General features: G+C 37.6%; 5 protein-coding genes across 10 annotated transcripts in view; 2 read left to right on the top strand and 3 right to left on the bottom strand.

The window, feature by feature from the left end:
- Positions 1 to 99: 99 nt before the first annotated feature.
- Positions 100 to 7,345, bottom strand: LOC114362360 (malate dehydrogenase, mitochondrial-like). Its single transcript, XM_028317737.1, has 8 exons — positions 7,095 to 7,345; positions 6,688 to 6,851; positions 6,232 to 6,339; positions 3,755 to 4,018; positions 3,176 to 3,394; positions 2,292 to 2,471; positions 2,063 to 2,167; positions 100 to 336 (listed from the first exon to the last, which is right to left on the bottom strand). Exons 1-8 carry the CDS (start codon positions 7,270 to 7,272, stop codon positions 139 to 141), a joined length of 1,416 nt encoding a protein of 471 aa, XP_028173538.1. The 5' UTR covers positions 7,273 to 7,345; the 3' UTR covers positions 100 to 138.
- A 363-nt stretch (positions 7,346 to 7,708) lies between these two features.
- On the top strand, positions 7,709 to 9,939 carry Gr68 (gustatory receptor 68). Its single transcript, XM_028317727.1, has 4 exons — positions 7,709 to 8,777; positions 8,884 to 8,952; positions 9,524 to 9,613; positions 9,867 to 9,939. The coding sequence occupies exons 1-4, from the start codon at positions 7,797 to 7,799 to the stop codon at positions 9,924 to 9,926; spliced, it is 1,200 nt and encodes a 399-aa protein (XP_028173528.1). The 5' UTR covers positions 7,709 to 7,796; the 3' UTR covers positions 9,927 to 9,939.
- A 1,155-nt stretch (positions 9,940 to 11,094) lies between these two features.
- Positions 11,095 to 20,660, top strand: Loqs (loquacious). 6 transcript variants are annotated; one of them, XM_028317723.1, is made up of 8 exons: positions 11,095 to 11,201; positions 11,892 to 12,095; positions 16,354 to 16,507; positions 16,677 to 16,794; positions 17,027 to 17,163; positions 17,560 to 17,720; positions 18,104 to 18,238; positions 18,658 to 20,660. In XM_028317723.1, exons 1-8 carry the CDS (start codon positions 11,199 to 11,201, stop codon positions 18,904 to 18,906), a joined length of 1,161 nt encoding a protein of 386 aa, XP_028173524.1. In that variant the 5' UTR covers positions 11,095 to 11,198; the 3' UTR covers positions 18,907 to 20,660. The 6 variants fall into 6 exon arrangements, with proteins under 6 accessions (XP_028173524.1, XP_028173522.1, XP_028173527.1 ...); XM_028317721.1 differs by lacking the exon at positions 11,095 to 11,201 and adding an exon at positions 11,406 to 11,585; XM_028317726.1 differs by lacking the exon at positions 11,095 to 11,201 and adding an exon at positions 11,406 to 11,585 and having other exon boundaries at positions 17,027 to 17,157.
- A 1,240-nt stretch (positions 20,661 to 21,900) lies between these two features.
- On the bottom strand, positions 21,901 to 25,365 carry LOC114362373 (putative uncharacterized protein DDB_G0282133). Its single transcript, XM_028317755.1, has 3 exons — positions 25,265 to 25,365; positions 22,811 to 25,169; positions 21,901 to 22,732 (listed from the first exon to the last, which is right to left on the bottom strand). The coding sequence occupies exons 1-3, from the start codon at positions 25,335 to 25,337 to the stop codon at positions 21,940 to 21,942; spliced, it is 3,225 nt and encodes a 1,074-aa protein (XP_028173556.1). The 5' UTR covers positions 25,338 to 25,365; the 3' UTR covers positions 21,901 to 21,939.
- Positions 25,366 to 25,443: 78 nt separating this feature from the next.
- Positions 25,444 to 27,111, bottom strand: part of LOC114362361 (probable ATP-dependent DNA helicase HFM1) — a 33,285-nt gene continuing 31,617 nt past the window's right edge. Inside the window, exons 16-18 of the mRNA XM_028317738.1 lie at positions 26,158 to 26,255; positions 25,840 to 26,075; positions 25,444 to 25,683 (exon numbers count right to left, since the gene is read on the bottom strand). Of these exons, the coding sequence (XP_028173539.1) occupies positions 25,444 to 25,683; positions 25,840 to 26,075; positions 26,158 to 26,255 (574 nt within the window). The remainder of the gene's footprint in view (positions 25,684 to 25,839; positions 26,076 to 26,157; positions 26,256 to 27,111) is intronic.

A 27,111-nucleotide genomic window follows, 5' to 3' on the forward strand; every position in this document is an offset into this window, starting at 1 on the left:
GATAAAAAAGCTGTTGAATCCAATCTTCAACATGAACTTTCAAAAGAAAGAAAATTTTCACAGACACTAAAAATTTGCCTGATTTCTTCTCTGGTGGTATTGGCTGCTTCTCTTACATTTTTATCATGTGTTGGCATTTTAGCACGGGTCTTTCGCCCTGTCGCGTATTTCCTTCTCTATAGCGACACTGCGTGGCACTTGGCATATGTGGCAGGCGCTGCCTTTGAGCGGCATTTGGTGCGTGAGGTTGGACGCGCGCGCCGAGTCGTAGTCCACGGGCCGTGGTCGCCAGCACAGCTCCGTGGAACCACACTTGCAAGTCATCTCGCGACATATCTGAAACAGATGATCACACTTTAATTTCGGTATACAATAAATGTAGTAGCGCGTCGGTAAAGTCGTTTAACTTCAATGCATAATTAACTTCAATTAATAATTATGTCATGGACGGTTTCGTAGTTTCGTAGCATGTAGCTGAGATTTTAGTTAGTGGTCGAACGAATAAGACAGTCACATGTATGTGTAGTTCGTGGGCAGCAAGAGTAGCCTCGTAGCACGTATCGTAGCCTTGTAGCGCCTATCGTAGTAAAATGGCATTCTGAAAATTTCCAGTTGGTGGCACGCGCATGGCACGATGGGCGGCGTGTAACACGTGCCAAAATGCATGTTCGTAGCCTCGTAGCACACAGTCATGTAGCTATATATCGTAGCGTCGTAGCATCTATCGTCCAACTGTCATTTCCATTGCATTCAGTATCAAAGCGCTACATAACGTACCGAGGCTAAGTACTCGTCGTGGCACGAGTCGGGGCAGTCGCAGGTCCAGTTGGTGGGCGGCACGCACGGCACGATTACGTGTAGCAGAAGGCTGTCTATGCACAGGAATGCCGTAGTCTCTATTCGTAGCCTTGTAGCACCTAGGCAGCAGCCTGTCTTCCTGAAAAGTACTTCTAGTGCAGCACTACCGTATCGTAGCGTATGTTATGTACTAGTCGTGGCACGAGTCTGGGCAGTCACAAGTCCAGTTGGTGGGCGGCTCGCACGCGCATGGCACGACGGGCGGCGTGTAACACGTGCCAAATTACATGTTCGTAGCCTCGTAGTACTTAAGTAGCCTTGTAGCATCTATCGTAGCGTCATAGCATCTATCTTCCAACTGTCATTTCAATTGCATTCAGTATCAAAGCGCTACATAACGTACCGAGGCTAAGTACTCGTCGCGGCACGAGTCGGGGCAGTCGCAGGTCCAGTTGGTGGGCGGCACGCACGGCACGATTACGTGTAGCAGAAGGCCGTCTATGCACAGGAATGCCGTAGTCTCTATTCTTAGCCTCGTAGCACCTAGGCAGCAGCCTGTCTATCTGAAAACTACTAGTACAGCCCTACCATATCGTAGCGTATGTAGTGACATTACATACCGAGGCTAGGTACTCGTCGCGGCACGAGTCTGGGCAGTCGCAGGTCCAGTTGGTGGGGGGCTCGCACGCGCATGTCACGATAGGCGGCGTGTAACACGTGCCAAATTACATGTTCGTAGCCTCGTAGTACTTAAGTAGCCTTCTAGCACCTATCGTAGCGTCGTATCATCTATCGTCCAACTGTCATTTCCATTGCATTCAGTATCAAAGCGCTACATAACGTACCGAGGCTAAGTACTCGTCACGGCACGAGTCGGGCAGTCGCAGGTCCAGTTGGTGGGCGTGTAACACGTGTCAAATTACATGTTCGTAGCCTCGTAGTACACATGCAGCTTCGTAGCACTTATCGTAGCATCGTAGCATCTATCGTCCAATCCAACTATCATTTCAATTGCATTCAGTATCAAAGCGCTACATAACGTACCGAGGCTAAGTACTCGTCGCGGCACGAGTCTGGGCAGTCACAAGTCCAGTTGGTGGGCGGCACGCAAGGCACGATTACGTGTAGCAGAAGGCCGTCTATGCACAGGAATGCCGTAGTCTCTATTCGTAGCCTTGTAGCACCTAGGCAGCAGCTTGTCTTCCTGAAAAGTACTTCTAGTGCAGCCCTACCGTATCGTGGCGTATGTAGTGACATTACATACCGAGGCTAGGTACTCGTCGCGGCACGAGTCGGGGCAGTTACAAGTCCAGTTGGTGGGCGGCTTGCACGCGCATGGCACGATGGGCGGCGTGTAACACGTGTCAAATTACATGTTCGTAGCCTCGTAGCACATAATTATGTAGCTTCGTAGCATTTACCGTAGCGTCGTAGCATCTATCGTCCAACTGTCATTTCAATTGCATTCTGTATCAAAGCACTACATAACGTACCGAGGCTAAGTACTCGTCGTGGTACGAGTCGGGGCAGTCGCAGGTCCAGTTGGTGGGCGGCACGCACGGCACGATTACGTGTAGCAGAAGGCTGTCTATGCACAGGAATGCCGTAGTCTCTATTCGTAGCCTTGTAGCACCTAGGCAGCAGCAAAAAAGACTCGACTTGAGAACCTCCTCCTTTTTTTGAAGTAGGTTAAAAACAATGTGAATGTGACTTTTTAGAACCTTCAACACTATGCACATAACAGGCGGGATTTGAAACTTTTTAGACATGAATTATTCTTTCCAAAATTGTCGACCCTAGACGCGTAAAAATTTTATTAAGACGTTTTATGTTTTTTCTCAAATATATCACGGAGTTTAAAGCTGATTTTATTAATACAATTAGATTAAATATCAGACTATATCTTGCAATTAAAAATGTTTGCATATATTAAGGTGTAATTGAGAAAAAAAATAAAAACAAAAATCACTAAAATCATTTTTCCTAATTAACTGAATGCGTTCACGAAGCACTTAATACGCTTATTACGTGTAGTTTTAAGAGCTCTATGAAGTATTATAACAATTCTGAATTAAATGTTATTAGTTAACGAGTGAGAATATTTTTGCATAATTTTGAAGTAAAAAAATAGGTAACTTTGAATTTTTATACCGCGAAAACTACGTGGAATTTTCAAACGGGAGTTTTACTATCATGTTTGTATAACTGAGCTCTATACGTTTCATCAAATCAATGAGAATGTCCGATTATACAGTCCCATAACACACTGTGCATGGTAATGTTTGTGAATACGGGCGTCAGTCTCATACACAGTCACGAAACAGTCACTAATCGTCACGTCACTATACTGTTTCTGTCAACTGCTTTGTTCTCTCACCTCGCTAGCGAAGAATTGGCAGTCCGGCGCACACGTTCCCATGCTGTCTACATAAGCGCACTGCACCACGTCCTTCTGCCCCTGCAGGCCCTTCACCACGTTTATAGTAGTTCGCGCCACTGCATACGCGCCGGCCAGACAAGCCGTCTCTGTGCAGCAGCCCTTAGCAGCACAAACGGCCTCGTTACCGCTCATTATGCATGACGTCACACATTCCACCTGGAATTTTGAATTCTAGGGATATTTTCCTTGGATGTTTACACATACATAATAAATACTTGCATAATCATTTAGCTAAGAGAACAAAATTAGTGTCATCAAAGGCACTATTCAAAAATTGGCATAATTATAAGGCGCTATACGTCATGTGAGCTGGTATGCTTTAGCAGTACCTTTTGGTTTAATTTTCCTTTTTGGTTGTAGCGCACGACACTTTTAATGTAAACGTGTACTAAAGACCAATAATTTTACATTCGATAAAAAAGAAAAACCGAGAAAATACAAGTAGAGCTTTTATGGTAATCCCAATTAAAATTAAAAGCGCATTTTCTCTCCTTAAAAAAGTACCGAAACTCTCACCTGTTCCTGGGTCATCGTGCACGGATGTACAGCAGCAGACAGCACCGGCACCATCGTATTCGGCGTGGCACCTCCCACGACCGGCACTCTCACCGCCTCTGGTGGCGCTCGCAGGAAATCGGCGAGCACAGTGTTCGCGCGAACACAGTTCAGTTCGACGCACCCGAGCAGCCGCCGAGGGTTGTACACCCCACGCAGCCGCTGGATCTCACTCACTAGAGGCACCATGCTTTCGACCGGCTCGGTTGCCACTATTGTAAAGCACTGGAAATAAGAAATAATATTTATTTAATGCCCAAATGCTAAAAACGGAAAATTATGTACGAATATTGATTAAATATTAATTAGACCAACCATTGCAGAATCTGAATTATCATTCTGAAAATTGAGTTATTCAGACTTAATACATCGGCAATATTGCTTGCCAAACGATCGACGAAACGTGATTTGAAAACACGTTTTACTAATCAGAAACGTTATCAAATAATATGTTGTTTTACTAAGGATTTTATACACGCTACGAACCTCGGGCCTTTATAGAATTAGTTGGAAATACAATATATACAACGTGTCTCAAAATTCAAGGATAAGCCGGCGCCGCAGGATGGACATAGTCATGACTACTTTAGGAAAAATAAGAAAAAAAATCTATCTTAATTATTTTTTAAGTTACACAATAAATTATGAAATTCTTCGAAAATTGACACCCCTTATGATATTGTACATTACCACGACCACTATTTTTTAAATATTTCTGTTTTTTTGTTTGTATCGGCAACTTAAATAGTGCTGCTGTCCACTCCAATTCTTAAAACCCCCAGAATCCTTGCAGTTTTTACACAAAAGTTAATCAAAATATGATATTTCCTTAAAATTTTGAACGATTTTTACTTTCACTCCACTTCGACGCGTCGCTTTGTAAAAAAAAAAATATGAACACTACTGCGGCAAGTTTTTTATAAAGTTGACGCAACTATCCAAGATTCCAAAATGGTATAATACTCTAAGAAAACTAGTCGCAAAAAAGATATGCGTACCATTTTTACAAGCACTTCGCTTGTTAGCTAGTGTGGGACAAATCTTGCAACTGAATTTAAGACCAGTTCTCCTCAACCGATTGAGCTGAAATTTGCTTACATTATGAAGTACGATGACGATGCATTATTATGGTACCATTGAGCTGGATGGAGTCTGGAGGTGACCATAGGAACTTCTAAACGAAACGGCGGAATCGCATCTAGTTTGGGTTCGTTGGATTTGTATTTTCGAGCACTTTAGTGCTAGATGATATTCAGGATCCTGATAATGAGTCAAGAGGTGGCCAGGAGCTGGCCAAAGGAACTCCTAAACGAAATGGCGGAAGCTTATCGAATTTAGGTTCGTTGGATTTGACTTCCCGAGCACTTGGACCATAAAATTGAGAAACAACTAAAAAGTGTAAAATAAACAAGCATTAATGCGAAATTTTAAGAAAGAATTTAACGATAAAAATAATTGCATGCAAGATTCAAATAATTTCGAAAGCTTGTAGCGCACACAGAAAAAAAGAGGAATAAATTCCATGCGCGATTATAACTTTATTTTAAACTTTTTAGTTGTTTCTCAATCTCATGGCCTAAGTGCCCGGGAAGACAAATCCAACGAACCCAAATTCGATAAGCTTCCGCTGTTTCGTTTAGGAGTTCCTATGGCCAGCTCCTGGCCACCTCTTGACTTCATCATCAGCACTCTGGACATCATCTAGCACTAAAGTGCACGAAAAGACAAATCCAACAAACCTAAACAAGATGAAATTCCGCCGTTTCGTTTAGAAGTTCCTATGGCCACTTCCAGACTCCATCCAGCTCAATGATACCATAATATTGCATTGTCATCGTACTTACATAAGTATACCAAATTTCAGCTCAATTGGTTGAGGAGAACTGGTTTTAAATTCAGTTGCAAGATTTATCCCAAACTAACTAACAAGCGAAGTGCTTGTAAAAATGGTACGCATATCTTTTTTGCGACTAGTTTTCTTAGAGTATTATACCATTTTGGAATCTTGGATAGTTGCGTCAACTTTATAAAAAACTTGCCGCAGTAGTGTTCATACTTTTTTTTTTACAAAACGACGAGTCAAAGTTAAGTGAAAGTAAAAATCGTTAAAAATTTTAAAGAAATATCATATTTTGATTAACTTTTGTGTAAAAATTGCAAGGATTCTGGGGGTTTTAAGGATTGGGGTGGATAGCAGCACTACTTAGGTTGCCGATACAAACAAAAAAACAGAAGTCCTTGAAAAATTGTGGCCGTGGTAATGTAAAATATCATAAGGGGTGTCAATTTTCGACGAATTTCATTATTTATTGTGTAACTTAAAAAATAATTGAGATAGATTTTTTTTCTTATTTTTCCTAAAGTACCCATGACTATATCCGCCCTGTGGCGCCGGCTTATCGTTGAATTTTGGGACACGTTGTATAATATACACTTACCGTCGGACAGGTGTTGCATATCTGCAGTGCGATCTCTGTCACGACAGGCGAGCTATGTTCAAAAGTGTCACATCTGTCTCTTGCCATAATAACGACCACTTTGGAATCCTGAAAACGAAATTGTTATCCCAATTGTACAATTCCGTATAAAAGGTGAACTTAATGCTTTATGGCATCCTCTGCCAATCAACATTAAGGTCATACAAAAAATTTTTGCAGCCGTGTATGGAAGTGATTTTACTGTCTAGTTTTTGGATAATGATTTGAATAACACTGTATGTGTTATATGTTAGGTATTTTGAATGTTACCTGTTTTAGTACACCATGAAGGTATTGCAGTATTTTTAGTGCACTTAAAACATTATTAAAATCCACTTTCACTAGAGTATCACTTTCAGCAACTACAGAAACTTGGGGACAGTTCCAATTAACTTTTATACCATAGTGCAAATCTACCTGCAACGCGTCACACAGCATGTGCCGGCCCGAGTACGAAGAAACCTTGCATTTGGTGTCCACGTGACTGAGTTCCATGCCATACCCACAGGTGGCGCACATGTCGTACAGAGCGATCTCATCCAGCAACGGACATTGCTTCAGCAGGAGCGCCAAAGGTTGACCTTGAAGAGGACCATAAGTTTTATGAGAAATTCGCAAATCGTCTATTTTAGATCATGGGGCTCATTTATTAACTGCTACTAATCACAACACGCATACGATACGTAGCTCTACGTAGCTAAAAGATTTGGCCGTCCTAAAACGGTTGGTTGGTGGAACTCGCGAACAAATCTCGAATTACAGGCTCAAATTGGAAGTGTTTTCTCTATTTACGTTAATGCCAATTTGGTAAAAGTATTGATTACCTGTGCATCCAGCTGCTCCACAAATAGTGACTTTCATCCCAGCAGGGCAGGTGCTGTAACACCTGCCTCTCTGTCTGCACGATTTGCGGTTGAAACGGTTCCATGCCTCGTTCGATAACACGTTCCTCACGACTTGCCTGGATCGGCACACAGCCCAAATAGCTCTACAAACTTGCATTTTTTTCGTAATTTTATATGTTTTATTATTTTTTTTATGTTTCACTAGAATTTATTCTTACAACAACATAGGGTTAACGCTTGACAATTTGATAAATTTTGACCTTGTCACAGTCATTTCTTATGGCGTTTATTCTTCTTTGAAACAGGCTTTATTTAAAAAAATTATCCATTTATTAAAGAGCTAGAATATAGAGAAAGAAAGAAAAATATTTTTATTTAGTCCAAAGTTATTTATATAGGTCGTTTTCAAACTCTTATTACGTAAATAATTAGGTAGTCAGATAATTACCTATCTGGGATGTTAGTTACGATGCCGTAGCACTTGAATTTACATCACTGCTCATTATAATGTCTTACTGATTGGTATTTAATTGTGGTATTTTGCATTTGGACACGAACTCCGTATGAATAAATAATAAGAGCGATGTTATCATCTGAATAGTCGTATGCTCGCATATTGTAATGACTGCACCGTATCGCAGTAGTAGCACTTCATAGATTCAGATTTTGTGTGGCGCGAAAATGTTTTTACAACTTCGAAAGTTATTTTCCTCTAAAAATGACAGTTTCCCGACATTACTGGAAATATTCAAGCCTATTTACGTGATGTGCCGCGTAGTAGGGCTATTCCCGTATAATGTTAAATTCAAAACAAAACACTGCACGCTCGATCACCGCTCGATCTACCCAAACAGTTTGCGTGCCATTACTGCACTGCTACTCTTGTTTGTGCATAACGTTATACAAGTCCGCGATATTGCCCTGATAATGAATGAAAAAGACAGTGCAATAGTGACTCAGATTAATTACATAGTAGAAATGATACTCCTCGTAGCAGCTTGTATTACTGCATACTGCAGTGTTTACATGTATCGCTACAAAATTGTTGATATCCTCAATTCATTGGCGTCTGCTTGGGTTGAACATCCGACTACAAAAAATAGCATCCTAAAGGACCTTAGAGCTCACGTCAGATTATCCCTATGGTGCCTCTTTATGCTACTGATGTTGCAGCTATCTGTGAACTTTTCACGGAAAGACGGCGTATGGGTGATGTATAAAGTTATCATGATCTTCATTTATCCTCAAATGTTACAGTTTCTAGTGATAGTAATGTACTACGTTTTAGTGCTCATGGTGGTAGCTTTATTGAGTAACCTGAATGCCGTTCTTGAGACTTTGGGGAGTAGGAGGATTTTCGTTGGTGGATATAGAAGTTCAGAAACAAAGCTCACTGTATTGGATCTGGCCACAATCGAGACGCTGTTTGTGAAGGTTGTTGAGATAAAACGAAATATTAATGAAACATTCCAAGCGACGATTCTGATTACCTCGATGCAATCCTTCCATGCTATCGTCAGCGAAGCCCACATCATATACCATGGTACACTAGTATCGAGAACTCTTAACACACACGAAATCATCAACTTTTCTTTATGGATTGTGTACCAGTGGATTAAAATTTATGCGTTAGCTCACTCTGGAGACCGTTTGAAAGTAGAGGCAAGTATTTCGAGCAAGTAGGTATACTTATAAGATAGGGACTCCTTAAACTAATTTGATACAATTCATCAATTTATCTAAATTCATATTTTTGTATTATTTTTAGACCCTCAAAATAGGCCAGACTCTTCACAGTATTCCCATGGAAAAACATGATATGAGATCGCTGTTAGAGGTATGTTAGACTAAGTAGGTAGGTACCTATGCCGGTTTAAATGTTACACATTATCAATATCCCACTAATATTTCATTGAATTGACCGCTAACAGAAGAGTTTCGCGACCATAATAGTTATACTAAAAATAGTAATGCTACTTACTTAAACATTAAAATGAGATTTTAGCTTGTTAAATATACTTTACTAAAACTAAAACGTTGCGACATTGTGGTAACTTTACTCTATGGCACTGGGGTAGTACTACTGTTAGAGGTATGATTGTCGATTAATTAAATAAATAAAAAATAATTTGTTGCGGCGCCATACGCACTAAAACACTTTAGTTAGGTACAGTCAACAGCACATCAAACTTTACATTTTTGTTGCAAAGTCTCACTTGTTGATTACCTAAGAGGCCACTGTGCTTTATGTGCCGTCTTCTGTACCTGCTTACCTAGTCGTAACGACTAAACAAACATTACACCTACCTAACTTAACGCTTATAAAAACCTTGGTGCACCTAAGTAATAAGCTAATAAATGTAAACAAACTGAGTACGTAAATGTTGAAGATGCTGTCCTTCTTTCAGACACAGCACTTTAATTCGTTGATGACATACCAATCTACTGATATAATGGTCTACGGATATTTTCCACTCGACGCCAGTTTAATGTTCCAGGTAAATTAAAGATACGACAAATATTATAGTAGTCACACATAAGCAGTTATTTTAATGTTGTTTATGGTACAATTCTCAACAAAAAATAATAAATTGAGACATGATTTTACCTAAAAACTTGCTTCCAAAACAGTATACCTAATGAGTATTATTTAATTATTCAGATGTATGAAATAATTATCGATAGCAAAAAAACGCAAACGCTTTTCTTTTTAAATGTACCTATTAATATTCTCTTTTTCACTTGTTACAGATAGTTGCTTCTACTGCAATGTACTTGATTATTTTGGTCCAGTTCGATAAGAAATCGTAAAGATATTTATTTAGGTACAATAATAATCTAAAAAAAATATTCTCTTACCTAATTTCTTTTAAATAAAAAAGAGCTCTTTAACTATTGAGCTGTTTTATTACGTAATAATAAAACTATATAGAGAATTTTGATGTTTTGTTAGCGTTTATTATGATTAAATTAATGTGAATATCAATCAAAGTATCAAGTGTTAACACTTTATTTTTATCATATCCTATAAAATTTTAAATGTGTTTTTAATACAACTTAGGTGTACAGGTACTTACTTAAAAACATGTTTATTTCGAACCAGGGTCCAATGTTAGTAACAATGTAAGCTTAAACTATCATTATCATTACAATTAGTATAAAACAAACTCGCTTTCAGCTGTCTGTCTGTATGTATGCTTATAATATTTAATACTACGCAACGGATTTTGATGCGGTTTTATTTATTAAATACCTAAAGTGATTCAAGAGGAAAGTTTTTAAGTACCTACTTATAATACCTACATTGTGCCTGTGCGAAGCAGGGGCGGGTGGCTAGTGTTATAATAAGTCATTGAGGTCTTTGATGATTTACTTACCTACATATATATAAATATTTATACATAATATTAATAAAACTTTTCAAATACCTACAAAAAGTTTTAAAGGACTTTTTGTCGGGAAAGTAAAGCGTAAGTATGGCTAAATGTGCAAACCACACGAAGCCTAATGCCATTAATTGTAAAAAAAGTCTGTAATCTAAAAAAAACCAAAAAGTTTGAGGCCATATTATTATAATGATTGTGTGAACAACGTGAGAACATCATCTCGGTTACTTTCTTCTTTCTCCACCCGTGCCCATACTTCGGAGTGCGGGCTAGCGCTTCGAGTTTTATTTTCCTTACGCGCCAGCCCAGTCATGACACCTTGGCGACATCTGCGAAAAGCTTTGTGAATGGAACTCCATTCGATACTTAATCGAATAGACACCGACTATCAATCATCGATATTAAATTATTTTTCTTACAGGCAACAACATCAATAATTATTTTTCTGATGTTGGCTACCTTGATTCAATCAATCCATTCAATTTTGAACGAATGGAATGGGTGGTGAGGATTCGTTCAATCAATTACTCACTCAATTTCGTCATTCATTCATTTTCCAGCCGGTGAATTTCTTTGGGGCAATAGTGTTATTTTACGGAATTTATTAAAGTTTTGAGTAGATAACCACAACAAAATAAATATTGTTTATCCTCTGGAGTGATTTTCTGGTGTTGAAGATAAAATAACTTTTAAAAAAATGGTAAGTTGTAGTTAAATGGACACATTATTTTGTATCAGCTGATTATTGATATGAAGTGATGACTGCGAATACCTAGGATGGCTTATACTTGTTTGTTCAGCGCAGTGGTATAATTTATTAGTGCACTGCATTTTATGCCTAATTTACTTGCCACCCGGCATGCGGTTCAGCCATCTTGGAGAACTTGTAATGGCCGGCGCCGCCGCCATGTCAATCAGACATACACACGTCTACTGAATTTGGTTCAAAGTACACGGCTTCCCTAAAATATTTGCTAGAAAGTGGTGAAAACGAGAAATCTGTGTAGATAGGTGCTCATTTTAATTCAAAATATTGGATACCATCGATAAATCGTTTGGCGTTAGCTTTAACTCCAAAATGTTTGTAAGTACCTACTTTTCTATGATTGCTGAAATTGTAGCCCAGATTACGATTTGTAAAGTGCATCATCAAATCGTGATCAGGGCTTAATTACGAACTGCTAAACAAGCATATGAAGTAATTTGTAAAGCTCGTATATCAATATCCCTTTGTGAAACGTATTGGAATTTTTAAATACTCTCATCATCTGTTTTCTATCAAAATATCTTTTCATAATCTATTTCTAACCTCGTCAAAGTAAGTCGTTGTTAATTCAACGTGTATAGTTTTAAAATTGCTAGTTGTTAAAGTGAAATCGTGTTGCCGCAGATGGATGGTAATGTGGTCCACCCACACCCAAACGTGGTGAGTGGGGTCCACGGGGTGGTGCCGAGCGGGGTGCACGGGCTGCCGGTGCACGGCGCGGGCCCCGACGGCGAGCACGCCGGGCACGGGCCGCGGCGCCGCTACCAGAACCGGCCCAAGCCGTCCAACAACTTGGAACGGCTGCCTCTGGATGAAGCGGCTAAGAGGGTAAATTCTTATTGTGTTTATTATGAAATCATAGGTACTATCGGCATAGGTACTGCCCATTGCCAGTCATCTTGTTCTGTTGCAAAGAATCACCATTTGATGAGAGCGAGAGCAAAAACGGAAATGGATAGTTAACACTGTGGCCGTGTGTACATAAGTCTGGTCATAAAGTTTTTATAATAGATCAGCTGTGCTCCGCCGCATGGGCATACAATAATGGAAAGATACAGGATTGTGACACATTGATTATTAGATATTTTTGTAGGTATTTCAGTTCTGACACTCATAAAAGTAGCCTGAATTCTTAACTAGTTGGAGAATATCTAGCGTTTCAGTGCATCTTGGCCTTTTGTTTATCATGTCAGTGATCTAGTTGTGCGAGGTTGCTGGTGTTTACAAATAACCCTGTACTGTCTTGTTGTCTCACCATAAACCTTCCTTATGCATGGATCACATTTTTACTACAAAACCTTGGCAACAAAACTAAATAATACACAACTCCTTGTATGTAGAGATGTATAATGATAGTGATTAGGCAACGCATCACAGTGAAAACGTGATGTAGGTGTGGATGTGATTAATATCTATCACCTGTTACATTTTTGTTACCCACCTACATAAAATTATTAATTCAGAAGTGTGAAAACATCTGATTCATTATTTATAACATGCAGGCACATTAACCCTTAATTAGTCNATATTTTTTAAATTATGCAGTTTTGTCTTAGATGTGTCATTAAACAGAAAGTTAATTAGTATTTAGTTAATTGATATATCTTATATTTACTTTTTTTTAATAATATCCTTAAGTTTTGTGTTACTTTGTACAGAGTGATGTAAAGTAAAATAAACATGTTAAATTGATCCCAAATGACACTGATCATTTAAAATTTTGTTTATTAATTATTTTAAAAATACACATTCATAAATATTCAGTTTTATTTCATTGAAAAAAATACTAATTCAAAACTGCCCCAGGCGTGTTCAAGGCTGCCCCGTCTACGGGGCAGTTTTGAACGTTTACAGGTCTGTGCAAAAATCTAAATATCTTAAAAAGCGTTCATGAATAATTAAGAAGAACATCATTATTTTGTTGTGTGATAACCATGACCTCTATCTAGGAAGAAAAAAATAATGAAAACGTTCAAATTTGGAAGATATTTAATAAAGTATGAAAATTGTTCAAAGCTGCCCCCCTAAAATTTCTTAACTAGTAAAAAATCCTTAGAAGAAAATATGAAAAGTGACTTTAGATGAAGTAATTGCTTGTTTCTGAAATATATTGTGGTAACGATGGACAACTACGGAACCCTACACTGCGAGTGACACGACACGCACTTGGCCAATTTTTTATTCTAATTATGGATTTTTGCATATCATTACAGACGTGCACTAGTTTAGTAAAAATTTTGTAAAAAAGAGTATTTTAGCGTACTCTATTAGTGTTATAGATTATAGAGTACGCCTACATGATAGAGATGACCCACGCTGAACTGTCCCGCCAAACTCAATGACAGGGGGGCGCTACCATCGTTCAACTATATGGTTTCCAACATGGCAAAAATCTGAACCAGCGATCCGGTATTGACGGTGGCGCCCCACTGTCAATGTCATCGACAGGACAGTCCAGTATTTTGGAACTACATATATAGAGGACAATACTCTATTTTAGAGTACGGTTGGCAACCCTACCTACATTGTGCCTGTGCGAAGCAGGGGCGGGTGGCTGGTGTTATAATAAGTCATTTATGTCTTTAATGATTTACTTACCTTAAAACTTTTCAAATACATACCTACATAAAGTTTTAGAGGACTTTTTGGCGGGAAAGTAAAGCGTAAGTATGGCTAAATGTGCAAACCACACGAAGCCTAATGCCATTAATTGTAAAAAAGTCTGTAATCTAAAAAAAGCAAAAAGTTTGAGGCCACATTATTATAATGATTGTGTGAACAACGTGAGAACACCATCTCGGTTACTTTCTTCTTTCTCCACCCGTGCCCATACTTCGGAGTGCGGGTTAGCGCTTCGAGTTTTATTTTCCTTACGCGCCAGCCCATGACAGGCCATTAGATTCAGTCATGACACCTTGGCGCCATCTACGAAAAGCTTTGTGAATGGAACTCCATTCGATACTTCGTCGAATAGACACCGACTATCAATCATCGATATTAAATATTATTTTTCTTACAGGCAACAACATCAATAATTATTTTTCTAATGTTGGCTATCTTGATTCAATCAATCCATTCAATTTTGAACGAATGGAATGGGTGGTGAGGATTCGTTCAATCAATTACTCACTCAATTTCGTCATTCATTCATTTTCCAGCCGGTGAATTTCTTTGGAGCAGTAGTGTTATTTTACGGAATTTATTTAAGTTTTGAGTAGATAACCACAACAAAATAAATATTGTTTATCCTCTGAAGTGATTTTCTGGTGTTGAAGATAAAATAACTTAAAAAAAAATGGTAAGTTGTAGTTTTATGGACACATTATTTTGTATCAGCTGATTATTGATGTGAAGTGATGACTGCGAATACCTAGGATGGCTATACTTGTTTGTTCAGCGCAGTGATATAATTTATTATTACACTGCATTTTATGCCTAATTTACTTGCCACCCGGCATGCGGTTCAGCCATCTTGGAGAACTTGTAATGGCCGGCCGCCGCCATGTCAATCAGACATACACACGTCTACTGAATTTGGTTCAAAGTACACGGCTTCCCTAAAATATTTGCTAGAAAGTGGTGAAAACGAGAAATCTGTGTAGATAGGTGCTCATTTTAATTCAAAATATTGGATACCATCGATAAATCGTTTGGCGTTAACTTTAACTCCAAAATGTTTGTAAGTACCTACTTTTCTATGATTGCTGTAATTGTAGCCCTGATTACGATTTGTAAAGTGCATAAATCGTGATCAGGGCATAATTACGAACTGTTAAACAAGTATATGAAGTAATTTGTAAAGCTCGTTTATTAATATCCCTTTGTGAAACGTATTGGAATTTCTAAGTACTCTCATCTCATCTGTTTTCTATCAAAATATCTTTTCATAATCTATTTCTAACCTCGTCAAAGTAAGTCGTTGTTAATTCAACGTGTATAGTTTTAAAATTGCTAGTTGTTAAAGTGAAATCGTGTTGCCGCAGATGGATGGTAATGTGGTCCACCCACACCCAAACGTGGTGAGTGGGGTCCACGGGGTGGTGCCGAGCGGAGTGCACGGGCTGCCGGTGCACGGCGCGGGCCCCGACGGCGAGCACGCCGGGCACGGGCCGCGGCGCCGCTACCAGAACCGGCCCAAGCCGTCCAACAACTTGGAACGGCTGCCTCTGGATGAAGCGGCTAAGAGGGTAAATTCTTATTGTGTTTATTGTTACAACAGTGTTAACTGCCCGTTGCCAGTCATGTCATCTCATTCTGTCGCAAAAAATCACCATTTGATGAGAGCGAGAGCAAGAACGGAAATGGATAGTTAACACTGTGGCCGTGTGTACACAAGTCAGGTCATAAAGTTTTTATAATAGATCAGCTGTGCTCCGCCGCATGGGCATACAATAATGGAAAGATACAGGATTGTGACACATTGATTATAGATATTTTTGTATTGCAGTTCTGACACTCATAATAATAGCCTGCATTCTTAACTACTTGGAGATCTAGTATTTCAGTGCGTCTTGGCCTGTTGTTTATCATGTCAGTGATCTAGTTGTGCGAGGTTGCTGGTGTTTTACAAATAACCTTGTACTGTCTTGTTACTCATCTCAGGTGGTCCTTACCATAAAACAACCTTCCTTATGCATGGATCACATTTTTACTACAAAACCTTGGCAACAAAACTAAATAATACACAACTCCTTGTATGCAGAGATGTTAATGATAGTGATTAGGTGGCGATCACAGTGAAAATGTGATGTAGGTGTGGATGTGATTAATATCTATCACCTGTTACATTTTTGTTACCTACCTACGTGAAATTATTAATTCAGAAGTGTGAAAACATCTGATTCATTATTTATATGCAGGCACATTAAAATTCTTTATATTAATGTTTTAAAAATTCATATGATCAATAGCAATCATCATTAGTTTAAACAGGTTTTTGTACATTTGTGACTGTTTTAATTTATTTTTACTAGACTAGAAAATATTTAGCTGTTCTTTGTGTTGCCTAGATTCAATTCCATTTAACTGACTACAGCAGTAATACCTCTTTACTTAATTGTTAATTTTACTTAACTTTTATTTTCAGGAGATGGAGTCGTTACCCATGAAGACTCCGGTGTCAGTATTGCAAGAGCTGTTGGCCCGCCGTGGGACTGTGCCCAAGTATGAACTGGTCCAGATCGAAGGTATGATCCACGAGCCAACCTTCCGCTACCGCGTTACTGTGGCTGACTTAGTTGGTAAGTAATTAATGTAGCACCAAGTTAGTCAGTTATTATTTTATGTGGTCATTATTGATTTGTGAAATGGTTTCCTTTGTGGAAGGATAAGTTTTTTTTATGGGATGGGAATTATTATTAGTTATTGTAATTTAATGAAGTTTTTTGTTAACAATTAATTATCTTACAGCTATGGGCACTGGTCGGTCGAAAAAGGAAGCTAAGCATTCTGCGGCCAAGGCTCTCCTGGACAAGTTGACCGGTGCCACCCCGGCTGACCCACCCACCAACGGAGCTGTGATTGAGACGTATGTATTATGATTCATTAGACGTTTTATTACATGCACCCCCAATAGGGCCGAACCATGAGTTTAGGGGGCCCTGGACTAATACTAGGTACTTAGGGGCCCACCAACTATACTCTTTTGCATTATCTTCTATCTTTGACTTAGCTGGGATATTGTAAGTCCGGCCCTAAATCCCAATTTGACCTTCTTTTTTCTGTTTTACTTTTGTTACTTATCCCTTTTTGTCTTACAGTGGCGCTGTTGTCTCATCATTTGAAGACAAATTGATGGGGAATCCTGTCGGCTGGCTTCAGGAGCTGTGCATGTCGCGCTTCTGGCCTCCGCCGTCGTACCATGCTGAGAACGACGACAATGTCAACAGGCGTGAGTGTAAATACATATTTACATATTATTTAAAAACTTACAAGGAACTTTTTTTTTATCCACGAGGAAGCTCTTGGCCTGTGTCTCACCTGATGGTAAGTGATGATCAGGCCGAAGGTGGAAGCGAGCTTCACCCGGAATCCTCAACCACAGAGGAACTGGCTCTAACTGCGGGAACACAACAATGCTGTAAACATTGTTGTTATGGCGACAGACTTAGGTAAGATGGTGGTAGCTAGCCAGGCGGACTTGAGCAAGCCCTACCACCAACCAAACCGAACAGAAAATTCTGCCCCCAAAGGGAATCGCACTGGGACCTCTGCGTCTGAAGCAGGTGGTCTTACCACTAGACCACTTCGAAGTTTAATTTGAAAAATGCAATGAAATCTATCTTGTTTTCAGGTTTGCCTCACGAGCGTCAATTTACGATCATTTGCACGTTGCTGAAACGCCGTGAAGTTGGCACTGGCAAGTCCAAGAAACTGGCTAAGCGTCAGGCCGCCTACAAGATGTGGCAAGCTCTGCAGGACAACCCGCCAGAGTCCTTCCAGCCTGAGGAAGAGGTAAATAAGATAAAACATTTGTTTTAAAATTTTGTAACTAATTTCTTAATGGTTTTACACTATTTTGATTAAAAATAAATTCATTAACTACTTGAGTGATCACTTAACAGACTTTTACTATCCATAAATAATCTTTTTTTTTGTGTTACCTAAATTCAATTGTGTTTTATAATCAAATGTACACTAATCAAATTATTCTTTGGCATGTCCCCATATAGTCAGCCATGTTAGAACGAGTGGCTCTTTTGTATCATTCCCTCGAAAGGATTGCTAGCACTTGGCCAGGTATTTTACTATCTTTCGGTCGGCTCTTGCAAGCTTGAATGGACAGAAGGGTCACTTGCGCAAATTGAACTCTTTTTATAACCGTGTTTGATTTCTAGGGCGGCGTCGCGGCCCGATATGCCGACTTGAAAGATAGTAAAATCTCCACTTTGACTACCAGTCACAGCCACAAGGTGTCGCAGTTTCACAAACATCTCAAACAGTCTGTCGGCCCCAACCTGGCCAAGTTGCAGGTACGATATATTTCGATTATTATGCATGATAAATGTTTTAATTATACTAAATTGAAATTACCAATCATTGTCATATTACACTAAATGCATGAAAAAGTGTGAATGAATGTAAGACATCTTTAAATTGGATGCAGCGTTTGTAGAAACACTGTCTAGCACTTCTGTAATGTTGTGTGATGTCTGAGGATTAAATAATATTATGACTTCATTTTGAAGCATCTAGTGTTCTCACTTTACTAATTCTTTCTGCAAGTGATGTCTAATCATTCTGAGACTTGGATTTGGCACATATAAAACTCACTTCCTGCCACTTAATTTAAAGATGTCTAAGGTAGTTAGCGGTGTTTCCTGGTTCAGTGATTGAATTATTTTCTGTTTATTAGTTTTCATATAGACTAATTGTGTTCAATTCGTAACAGGTGACGCCTCTGAACAACAAGGACTTCAATTTCGTGCAGTTCCTGCAAGAGATAGCTTCTGAGCAAGCCTTTGAAGTGACCTATGTGGACATCGAAGAGAAGTCCATGAGTGGCCGCTGCCAGTGCCTGGTCCAGCTGTCCACACTGCCCGTGGCAGTGTGCTACGGGGCAGGGCCCAACAGCAAGGATGCCCAGTCCGCGGCTGCCCACAACGCGCTTGAATATCTCAAGATCATGACCAAGAAGTGAATGCCTCTTTATCTTGCGGCATCAACATGCCACATTTAGTGCTCACTATGCAAGATTAAAATTGAAATCAAATGAATGGATTTAATAAATTTTTGTTAAAAATCTAGAATTTGGAATGGCATAGCGTGACACAGCAAACATGTGCATTTGATGTCGCTAGGTTTTGAGCCTATACTTATCTTTATCACCACTTCCCATTTGAGTAATGGCATTTAGCCTGTGTGCCAATAGCACTTCGGGCTATGCTTTATAACTGGCATATTTGCAGTATCTTACTTGTGATTCTTTTTGTGTATACCATTTTAGTTGAAATATTATGCTGTCTAACAGTATTTACAATGCAATACAAATTTGTTATTTCTTAAATATCTTTTATTACTTGTATACTCGGAAAATTTTCATCAATGCATTTGTAAATTTCAAAACGCTTTGAATTCATAAGTTTAGGTATATGTTTTGTGCTTTAAGTACCTACTTAACTGGCAAGTGAATCTTCACTTGTACTATTACTGCCAATGTGCGAGGATAATCTGCATAGCCCGTAATTTAAAGAAACAAAGTATGGAGTGGTCATATACAAAATACAAGCTATACTTTGCATAGAATTAGTGTAATTTTCCCAGCGTGGAAATTACTAAAAAAAATATAAAAAGGAAAAAAAAATACAAAAAATATAAAATATACAAAAAAAGTGTGGATTATATTTCCAGTTTAATATTCAGCATTATTATTAGGCATGTTTTGCATTCATTAATAAAACAATTATATTGTATACTTACCAAAAATAAATGACTTAGCTTTTAATGTATATTGTAATCACGGCGTAGCCAAGCCAATCATGATTTTCTTTACACTTGAAACAGGCATCTACTTATTTTATTTCAATTAGTTGTATGGTGTGTTATAAGGGAGTTCTTTTACATGCTGAGCATTAAACGGAAAAAATATTCTCAGCTAGTTTTTTGTCTTGTTGACGAACTGTCCGACCTTTGCTTTGTAACAAGCTCCGAATTGATGGTCACTCACTTGAACTTGGCAAGAACTTCTTACAAAGTGCTAGGGTTGGTATTGGGACGACACGTGCCGCGGTGCATGTGGAGAGGCAGGATTGCATATTGTTTTTATCTAAATTTCAATATCAGTGACTCTAGGTTTTCTTTTGAGTACATGATTGAAAACTTTGCAGGGAAGCTGAGAACTATGTGTTAGAGTGATATTTCACTGGAATAAGTGGTCGCGAAGATGGATCCCTTGCCTGTGAAAATGGGCATTATTTTAATGCAAAGTATAGAGGTTGTAACAATTTCTATCAGTTCAGTGTCGTCGTCGGTGCTTGCCAGAGCCAGGCAAAGACGAGGATCCTGCACGCACCCAGTTTCTTTTAAATTGAATGGTGTGAGTTCAACCTGCCCTTTTTGTAAAACATCGCACTGTTCAAGTTAGAAAAGACTAACGCTGAGGAAGGGCTGTAGTTCTGTTCAACCAAGACCAACTAAATAGATTGTAAAGACCACTAGAGGGTCACACGTTTACTTATTATTTTATGTTTAGTGAGTCTTGGTTTTACTTGTTCTTGTGATTAATCTCAAGGATAATAAATATAATATTAATGTAGTAGTTTTATCGACACTATTGTGAACAACTATTTCACCTCCTGCTTACTGTAACATGAATGAAATTTTATTAAATTAAGGTATTTTTTTGCTATGCATTGTTTCTGCTCTAACTTCAATAATAAAATTTGGTGTTGCTTATATCATCTTTTATTTTGTACCCTTCGATTAATTTTTTTNTTATTTTTTCTATTACAAAAAGAATTGTCAGGCGGCGACTACTAGTCCGGTCAAATTAGCGCTAACGTAATTTGATTTGTCCATAAAATAAGCCCAAAGGAAGTTATCTACTATGGGTAGAACAGTTCTACTATATAATAGTTACTATTGAACTACTTTTTTCTCATTAGAGCTACGATTGTTTAAGATTTTTTTGCAAATAATGGATGGATGGCACCATTTCCATAATTTTCATGTCCCTAAAATTCGTACAAATGCGAAATTATTCTTACTTGATGGTGCTATGGATGTTATAAATTAAATATTGGATATTTATAATATTTTGTTTGTTCATGTAAATTCTACTGGCATGTGGATTGTAGGTACAGTGGGCCACATTCTTAGCTACATTTCCAGATTGCCTCGTTCTATCGAAAACGGTAAAGGATTTTATTTGATGAGAGCGAAAGAACTGTGGCCCATTGTGCGTCTTGTGTTCTGTTCTTACTTGTGTTAAATAAATAAACGTCTTTTTGAAGGTAATTTTTATATATTAACATAAAATTGCATTATTAACGTTAAAATACAGTTTTAATGTTAACTACGTTTTTTTAAATGTATTTTTACGGTTGTATTTAAATTGACTCAATCTTTTTGTCATAGTACCATTTATATTCAGTGAATGGTTATTATAGTTTTCGAACAATTTTCTTNATTTTTTTCTATTACAAAAAGAATTGTTAGGCGACTACTAGTCCGGTCAAATTAGCGCTAACGTGCCTAATTTGATTTGCCCATAAAATAAGCCCAAAGGAAGTTATCTACTATGGGTAGAACAGTTCTACTATAGAATAGTTACTATTGAACTACTTTTTTCTTAGAGCTACGATTATGTCTTAAGATTTTTTTGCAAATAATGGATGGCGCCATTTCAGATTTCATAATTTTCATGTCCCAAAAATTCGTACAAATGCGAAGGGAAATTATTCTTACTTGATGGTGCTATGGATGTTTTAAATTAAATATTGGATATTTATAATATTTTGTTTGTCCATGTAAATTCTACTGGCTTGGACATTTCCAGATTGCCTCGTTCTATCGAAAACGGTAAAGGATTTTATTTAGAACTGTGGCCCATTGTGCGTCTTGTGTTCTTACATGTGTTAAATAAATAAACGACTTTTTATTAACTAATTTTTATATTATATTAACATAAAATTGCATTATTAACGTTAAAATACAGTTTTAATGTTAACTACGTTCATTTAAAAGTAGTTTTACGGTTGTATTTAAATTGACTCAATCTTTTTGTCGTAGTACCATTTATATTCAGTGAATGTTTATTATAGTTTTCGAACAATTTTCTTCGTATTGCCGTAAAAGATTGAGTCGGAGCCGAATAACTACTTTCAAGTTCATCGTCGCAATCTAATGTCCATGTTTCTATTTCATCTGAAGGAGTAAAATTGGCAGTATTTGGGAAAACCTGTTCATTTTCACTTCTGTTAAGTCTTTCTTCCAAGGTTTGGTTTAGATTTTCACTAAAACTTAACTGTTCAAAATCATCATTAACTGGCGAATAATCAATGTCATTATTACAGAACTCTGGAGGTGGAGGTATGATGTCGAGTGTTATGTCTTCCGTTCCCATATTTTGCAACAGTGTTTTGGGATTTAACATGGATTGATCTATTTTGAAATCGTCTTCTGTAATCTCAAGTGATGATTCTAAAAGTGTTTCGGGAGATTGACAGGGAGTCAAATCTAGGTAAGGTAATTTTTCAGGAGTTTTTGGAATTTTTTCCAAGGTCTGTTGGTTCTCAACTTCTAAAGCCTTCTCAATGCGGTTAGCATTAATAGATACAACATTTCCAACTTGGGATGGGGTGGCAGGTTTAGGTTTATTCTCGTAAATGATTGGTATTGGGGCATCAATTGTTTGAATCTTAGTGATTCTGAAAGGTCTTTTAGGTTTGAAGGTTGACTGTTGCACGTTGTTACTCATAGTACTTGCAAAAATCCTTGGCGAGCTCGTTGCTTCATTTTTTTTATTCCTGAAATAAGAGCGATTACAGGTTTAAAATTGTAAAAATATAGTTTTAGGTATTAATTAACTAAACCGATGTAATCACCTTATTATATTTCCAAATTTTTGAAGAATAGTGCTGATACCGTTTTCTTTATTAGGTTCTTCAATATTAGATGTGGGTTTACTGGCATCAAGTTTTGTATTGTCCATAACGACTGCATTATCTTGAACCATACTTGTTTCATCAGCTTTTACGCTTAACTCATTTGTTGAATCTTTTGACTCGTTTTTATCGTCATTTTGTATACTTTCAATCATATTTGTCTTTTCTCTGTTTTTATTTATGTCGGCAATAAGATTATTTTCAGGCGATTCCTTTGAATTATCCATCTCTGTGTGATTGTGGGTTAAACTGTTAAACGTTTCCTGGTCAATATAAGTCACAGATGGTTTTTCTTTAACACACTTATTAGAAATAACTTCTTGTGTTTTGTTACTAAGTTTTGATTCAGTTTTATAATCTGAAACAATTTCTCTTACATCTAAATCAACCTTTAATGTTCTTATAACCCGAATTTTATGATCTTTGGTATATTTCGTTTGAACGTCAACTTTTTCCGCTGAAAATGTGTACTTATTCTCATATTCTTTGTGTTTATTTTTGGTAAATTGAGAGTTATTTTGCTCATTTTGATTTGAAGTCGTATAGTTCTGTTTACATAAACTTTGGCCTAAATCTTTGGCCTCATCATTATTTGAAGAATTAAATACAGTTCCGATTGCAGATACATTTGGAATTTGTTTTTCATTGCCATTATGCGCGACAGAACTTTTAATTTGTTTAAAATCAATATCCTTCACATGCTGATTCCATAAACATATCTCATTTATTTTATCTAACATTGAAAGCTCATCAGAGACTGAAGTAGGTGATAGGTGAGATGGATGTAATTGCCCATGTTGACTGTTTGTATTTTTATTATCATTATGTAATTTTAAAATCGTTTCATTGTTGGTTGAGGTAATGCAGGTTTTTTCTGTGTCATTCGATATTGTGATATCTGTATTCGGAGACTCTTTCTCAGTAAATATTTCCAACGCAACATCTGTGATATTATTATCACAATGTTTGCTGTGGTGCGGCTGTGTATTGGAAAAGCTTAAATTGTTGTCATTTCTTTCGGCAGAAGTAATAGAACATATTGCTTTATTTTCGTATTTTTCAGTGTCTCTTGAGATATCAGAAACATGTGCTGAAACTTGTTTTGTGTTATGACCTATGACGTCAACTTCTGGCAATTCTTCGTGGATACAATCACTATCATTATGTTTATTTATATTTTCAGGTTTATTGGTACAGTGAATATTATTACTTAATGTGATGTTATCGTTATTTAGATTTGTGTTAGAATTTTCAATATTATTTTTGAAGAGCTCATCATTAATGATTTTAGTTATGGGACTTTTTGTTTCAGCAGGCACTGTAAGGGTCGAAGTAGACATATTCATGGATAAAGGTTGTTTAAAATCTGTATAAGAATATACAGCATTGTTGGATTCAACATCATAGATTGTTTTATTCGTGCTATTTACTGTCGGAACAATACTTCTAGTAGATTCAGGTTCTTGGTAAAGGTTTGTCATGGTCAGATCAATTGCAGGAGGTGCTAAACAAGAGCTTTGTATATATTTTTCAACCTGTTGTTTTATGGCATCTGAGAATCCAGTTTCTTTAACGGGTATAACGTCATCGTCGCTCAAATCCATATTCTTTTCTAAAAGATCTAAAAATTTATAGTTACATTTATTGCTTCCTGGTTTATTTGCCCTGTTTCTCATGTTAATGTTTTGTTTTGCTGTGCTATTTATTTTATTCATTGCAGAGTGTTTCTCACTTGGATATTTTTGATTAAACTCTCCTCTTTTTTCGGAATGCCCTTTTGGTGTTGAATTGGTTTTCGTTATTTCAGTCTCTATTTCACTTAAAATACTATCGATTTTTGCATCGTCTAATATGTCGTCATCATTATCCGGAAAATTAACGTCTACGTGTGTTTCATCGAAATTGACCTCATCGTTGATACTTATTGTATTCATATCTATAGCTTTTGAATAACTTTCAGGGTGATCGGGGTACACTAAATTATTCAACGCATTTCTTGTCATTTCTTCTGTCTTTTGTAAATCCTTCTTCAGTACGGTAGATGTTCTTCCAAAGGACTCTTTCAAAAGTTTGATTTTTTCTGCAAGAGCATTATCGCGTTTCTTTTTTTCTTTCGACTGCGAAATTTCTTCGCCATTGTTCTTTCTTTTCCTTTCTTTGGGCGTGTCTGATCCATTAGTTGGTTTTTTTAATGCTTCTTTCGAATTGCCCTCGAAGTACAGTGATGAGGTATTAGCGTTATGTGAATTTATGGGCATCAAGCTTGTGAATGTATATTCACATTGAGCATCGATTCCAACTGCAACAAATAATTATATTTTTCCAGACTAATAAGACACATTAAAAGATACGGTATATTGTTTAGGATAGGAGCTTATTCAAAATTTGACTCACCAATGCTAGAGCTGACACAGTGAACAGATATTTTGTGCTCAAAAGCGTGTTTCCTTGTTATTTCATAGTTCATGCAGCCATCGTAAACGCTTATTAAGTCTTTGTCCCTGAAATCATAACGATATAGTTCAAACAAGTTAATTAAGTGAAAAAAAAAAACAAGAGCAAGAAAATATTGTTTACATGAAAGTTGTGAGCAGCAGGATGTGATTTTCTGAATCCCCAACTATGACGTAACTTTTGTGCGTTGACGTCGCTGTAAGGTTCTCCATATTTGCTGCCAAATGTGCTTGGTTGAGCAGCAAAAGCTTTACAGACACAGTTTTTTCGTTAATTGGCGTCGCTTCGACCTGATATTTAGGTAGCAGACTGATTTGTTTTCTGAGAACGTTACCAGCTGGAGGACCTTTGTTCATTATCTACAAGACAAAAAAAATAATATTCAGAACTTCGTCTTCAATCGTAAATAATTGATAGAATGGAGTCTTTTTTGAAGCAGCTGTAACAAATTATTCTATTTTAAAAAGCATGACCCTTCTTGCTCCAATATTACAACAATTTCTTCCATTTCTTACCCTTTCCAAATCCCTTGGATGGCTTTCTTCCAACAGCATGAAGTTGACCTTCCCAGCAGTAGCCAGCAAGGTACTGAACATCGGCCCTATCCCTTTGAGCTGTTTACTCACATACGGAGAGTTCTCCCACAAGTGGGCCGCAATGCATTTCGCTAGGACGATAGAGTTTAGCACAGCTGAGAAGTACTGAAGCTGTAACGTCACTGGTTCTGGCCGGGTAACATAGGCTACAAGACCTGAAAGTGTGTATTGAGGGGCATTTTATACTTGGACGTTGAATTTTTTTACCAAAATCATTGAAAAAAAATTATGATATACATTTGCAGATCCTATCGGCGATTCTCATGATTTTCATGGCTTCTTGGTTGAGGGATGGGTCAGGTATGGGAAGGCACCCGAGTATCGATTGTATTATGCTGTAAATAATAATAAATATTTTATTTTACTGCATCCACGTTCAAAAATATTGAAAGTCAAGTCAAGACCTGAGGTCAAGATGTAACTGACGTAACGTTTAATTACTATCCAATTCATTTTGTTTTCTTTTTTAACCAAAGCACTAAATTTGTTAGCCACAGTTCAGAAATCGGTCTTTTTCTTCCATCAAAACAGGAGCAGAGAGAGGAGACGAGCGGAGATTTGTTTTGAATTTATCAATTAGATTTTTAAACGGAATGGAGAGGAGATGTGGAAATAACGATATCTGAATCATTAAAAACATCTCTCGTCTCCTCTGTCCTCACCATCTTGGTGGAAACCGTGTTTAAACCTTGCCTTACCAGCTAAGTTTCATCTGCCTAGAGCTGATCTTGCCCTTCATAGGGAAGCGTATGGTGGCCGCCGCGTTGTTTCTGTTGAGGGCGTTGAGCGTTCGCCGCTCGTCTGTGCGAAGGTGCATATCGGCCAGCTCGTGGCACTCGCATATTATCCACAGCAGACGTTCTAGGGATTCGTGGCCTTCTATCTAGGGATTTGATTATCACTATTAATGTTGTGGGTGTACTGTAAAGATAGCAAATCAAGCTAAACAGTAAGTTCGGTTTTGGAACTAAATCGAAGTCTGTTTGTACTAGACTAGATGAAGCTCTACTTACCTATATAAAAATGAAAAAGTTGGTAAGTATATTAATAGTACCTATCTATACAGGGTGTTTCTTGTAAGGTGTCAAGCCGAAGGCAGTTGATAGGTAAGGACTAGACCTATCGATTTCACCCCCATGTATGTTCTACGATTTTTCATAGTTTAGAAGTTATCGTCAATTTTGTGATTTT

This window comes from Ostrinia furnacalis, unplaced genomic scaffold (genome assembly GCF_004193835.3).
Source record: "Ostrinia furnacalis isolate ACB-3 unplaced genomic scaffold, ASM419383v2 OfSCF6417, whole genome shotgun sequence".
Lineage (NCBI taxonomy): Eukaryota > Metazoa > Arthropoda > Insecta > Lepidoptera > Crambidae > Ostrinia > Ostrinia furnacalis.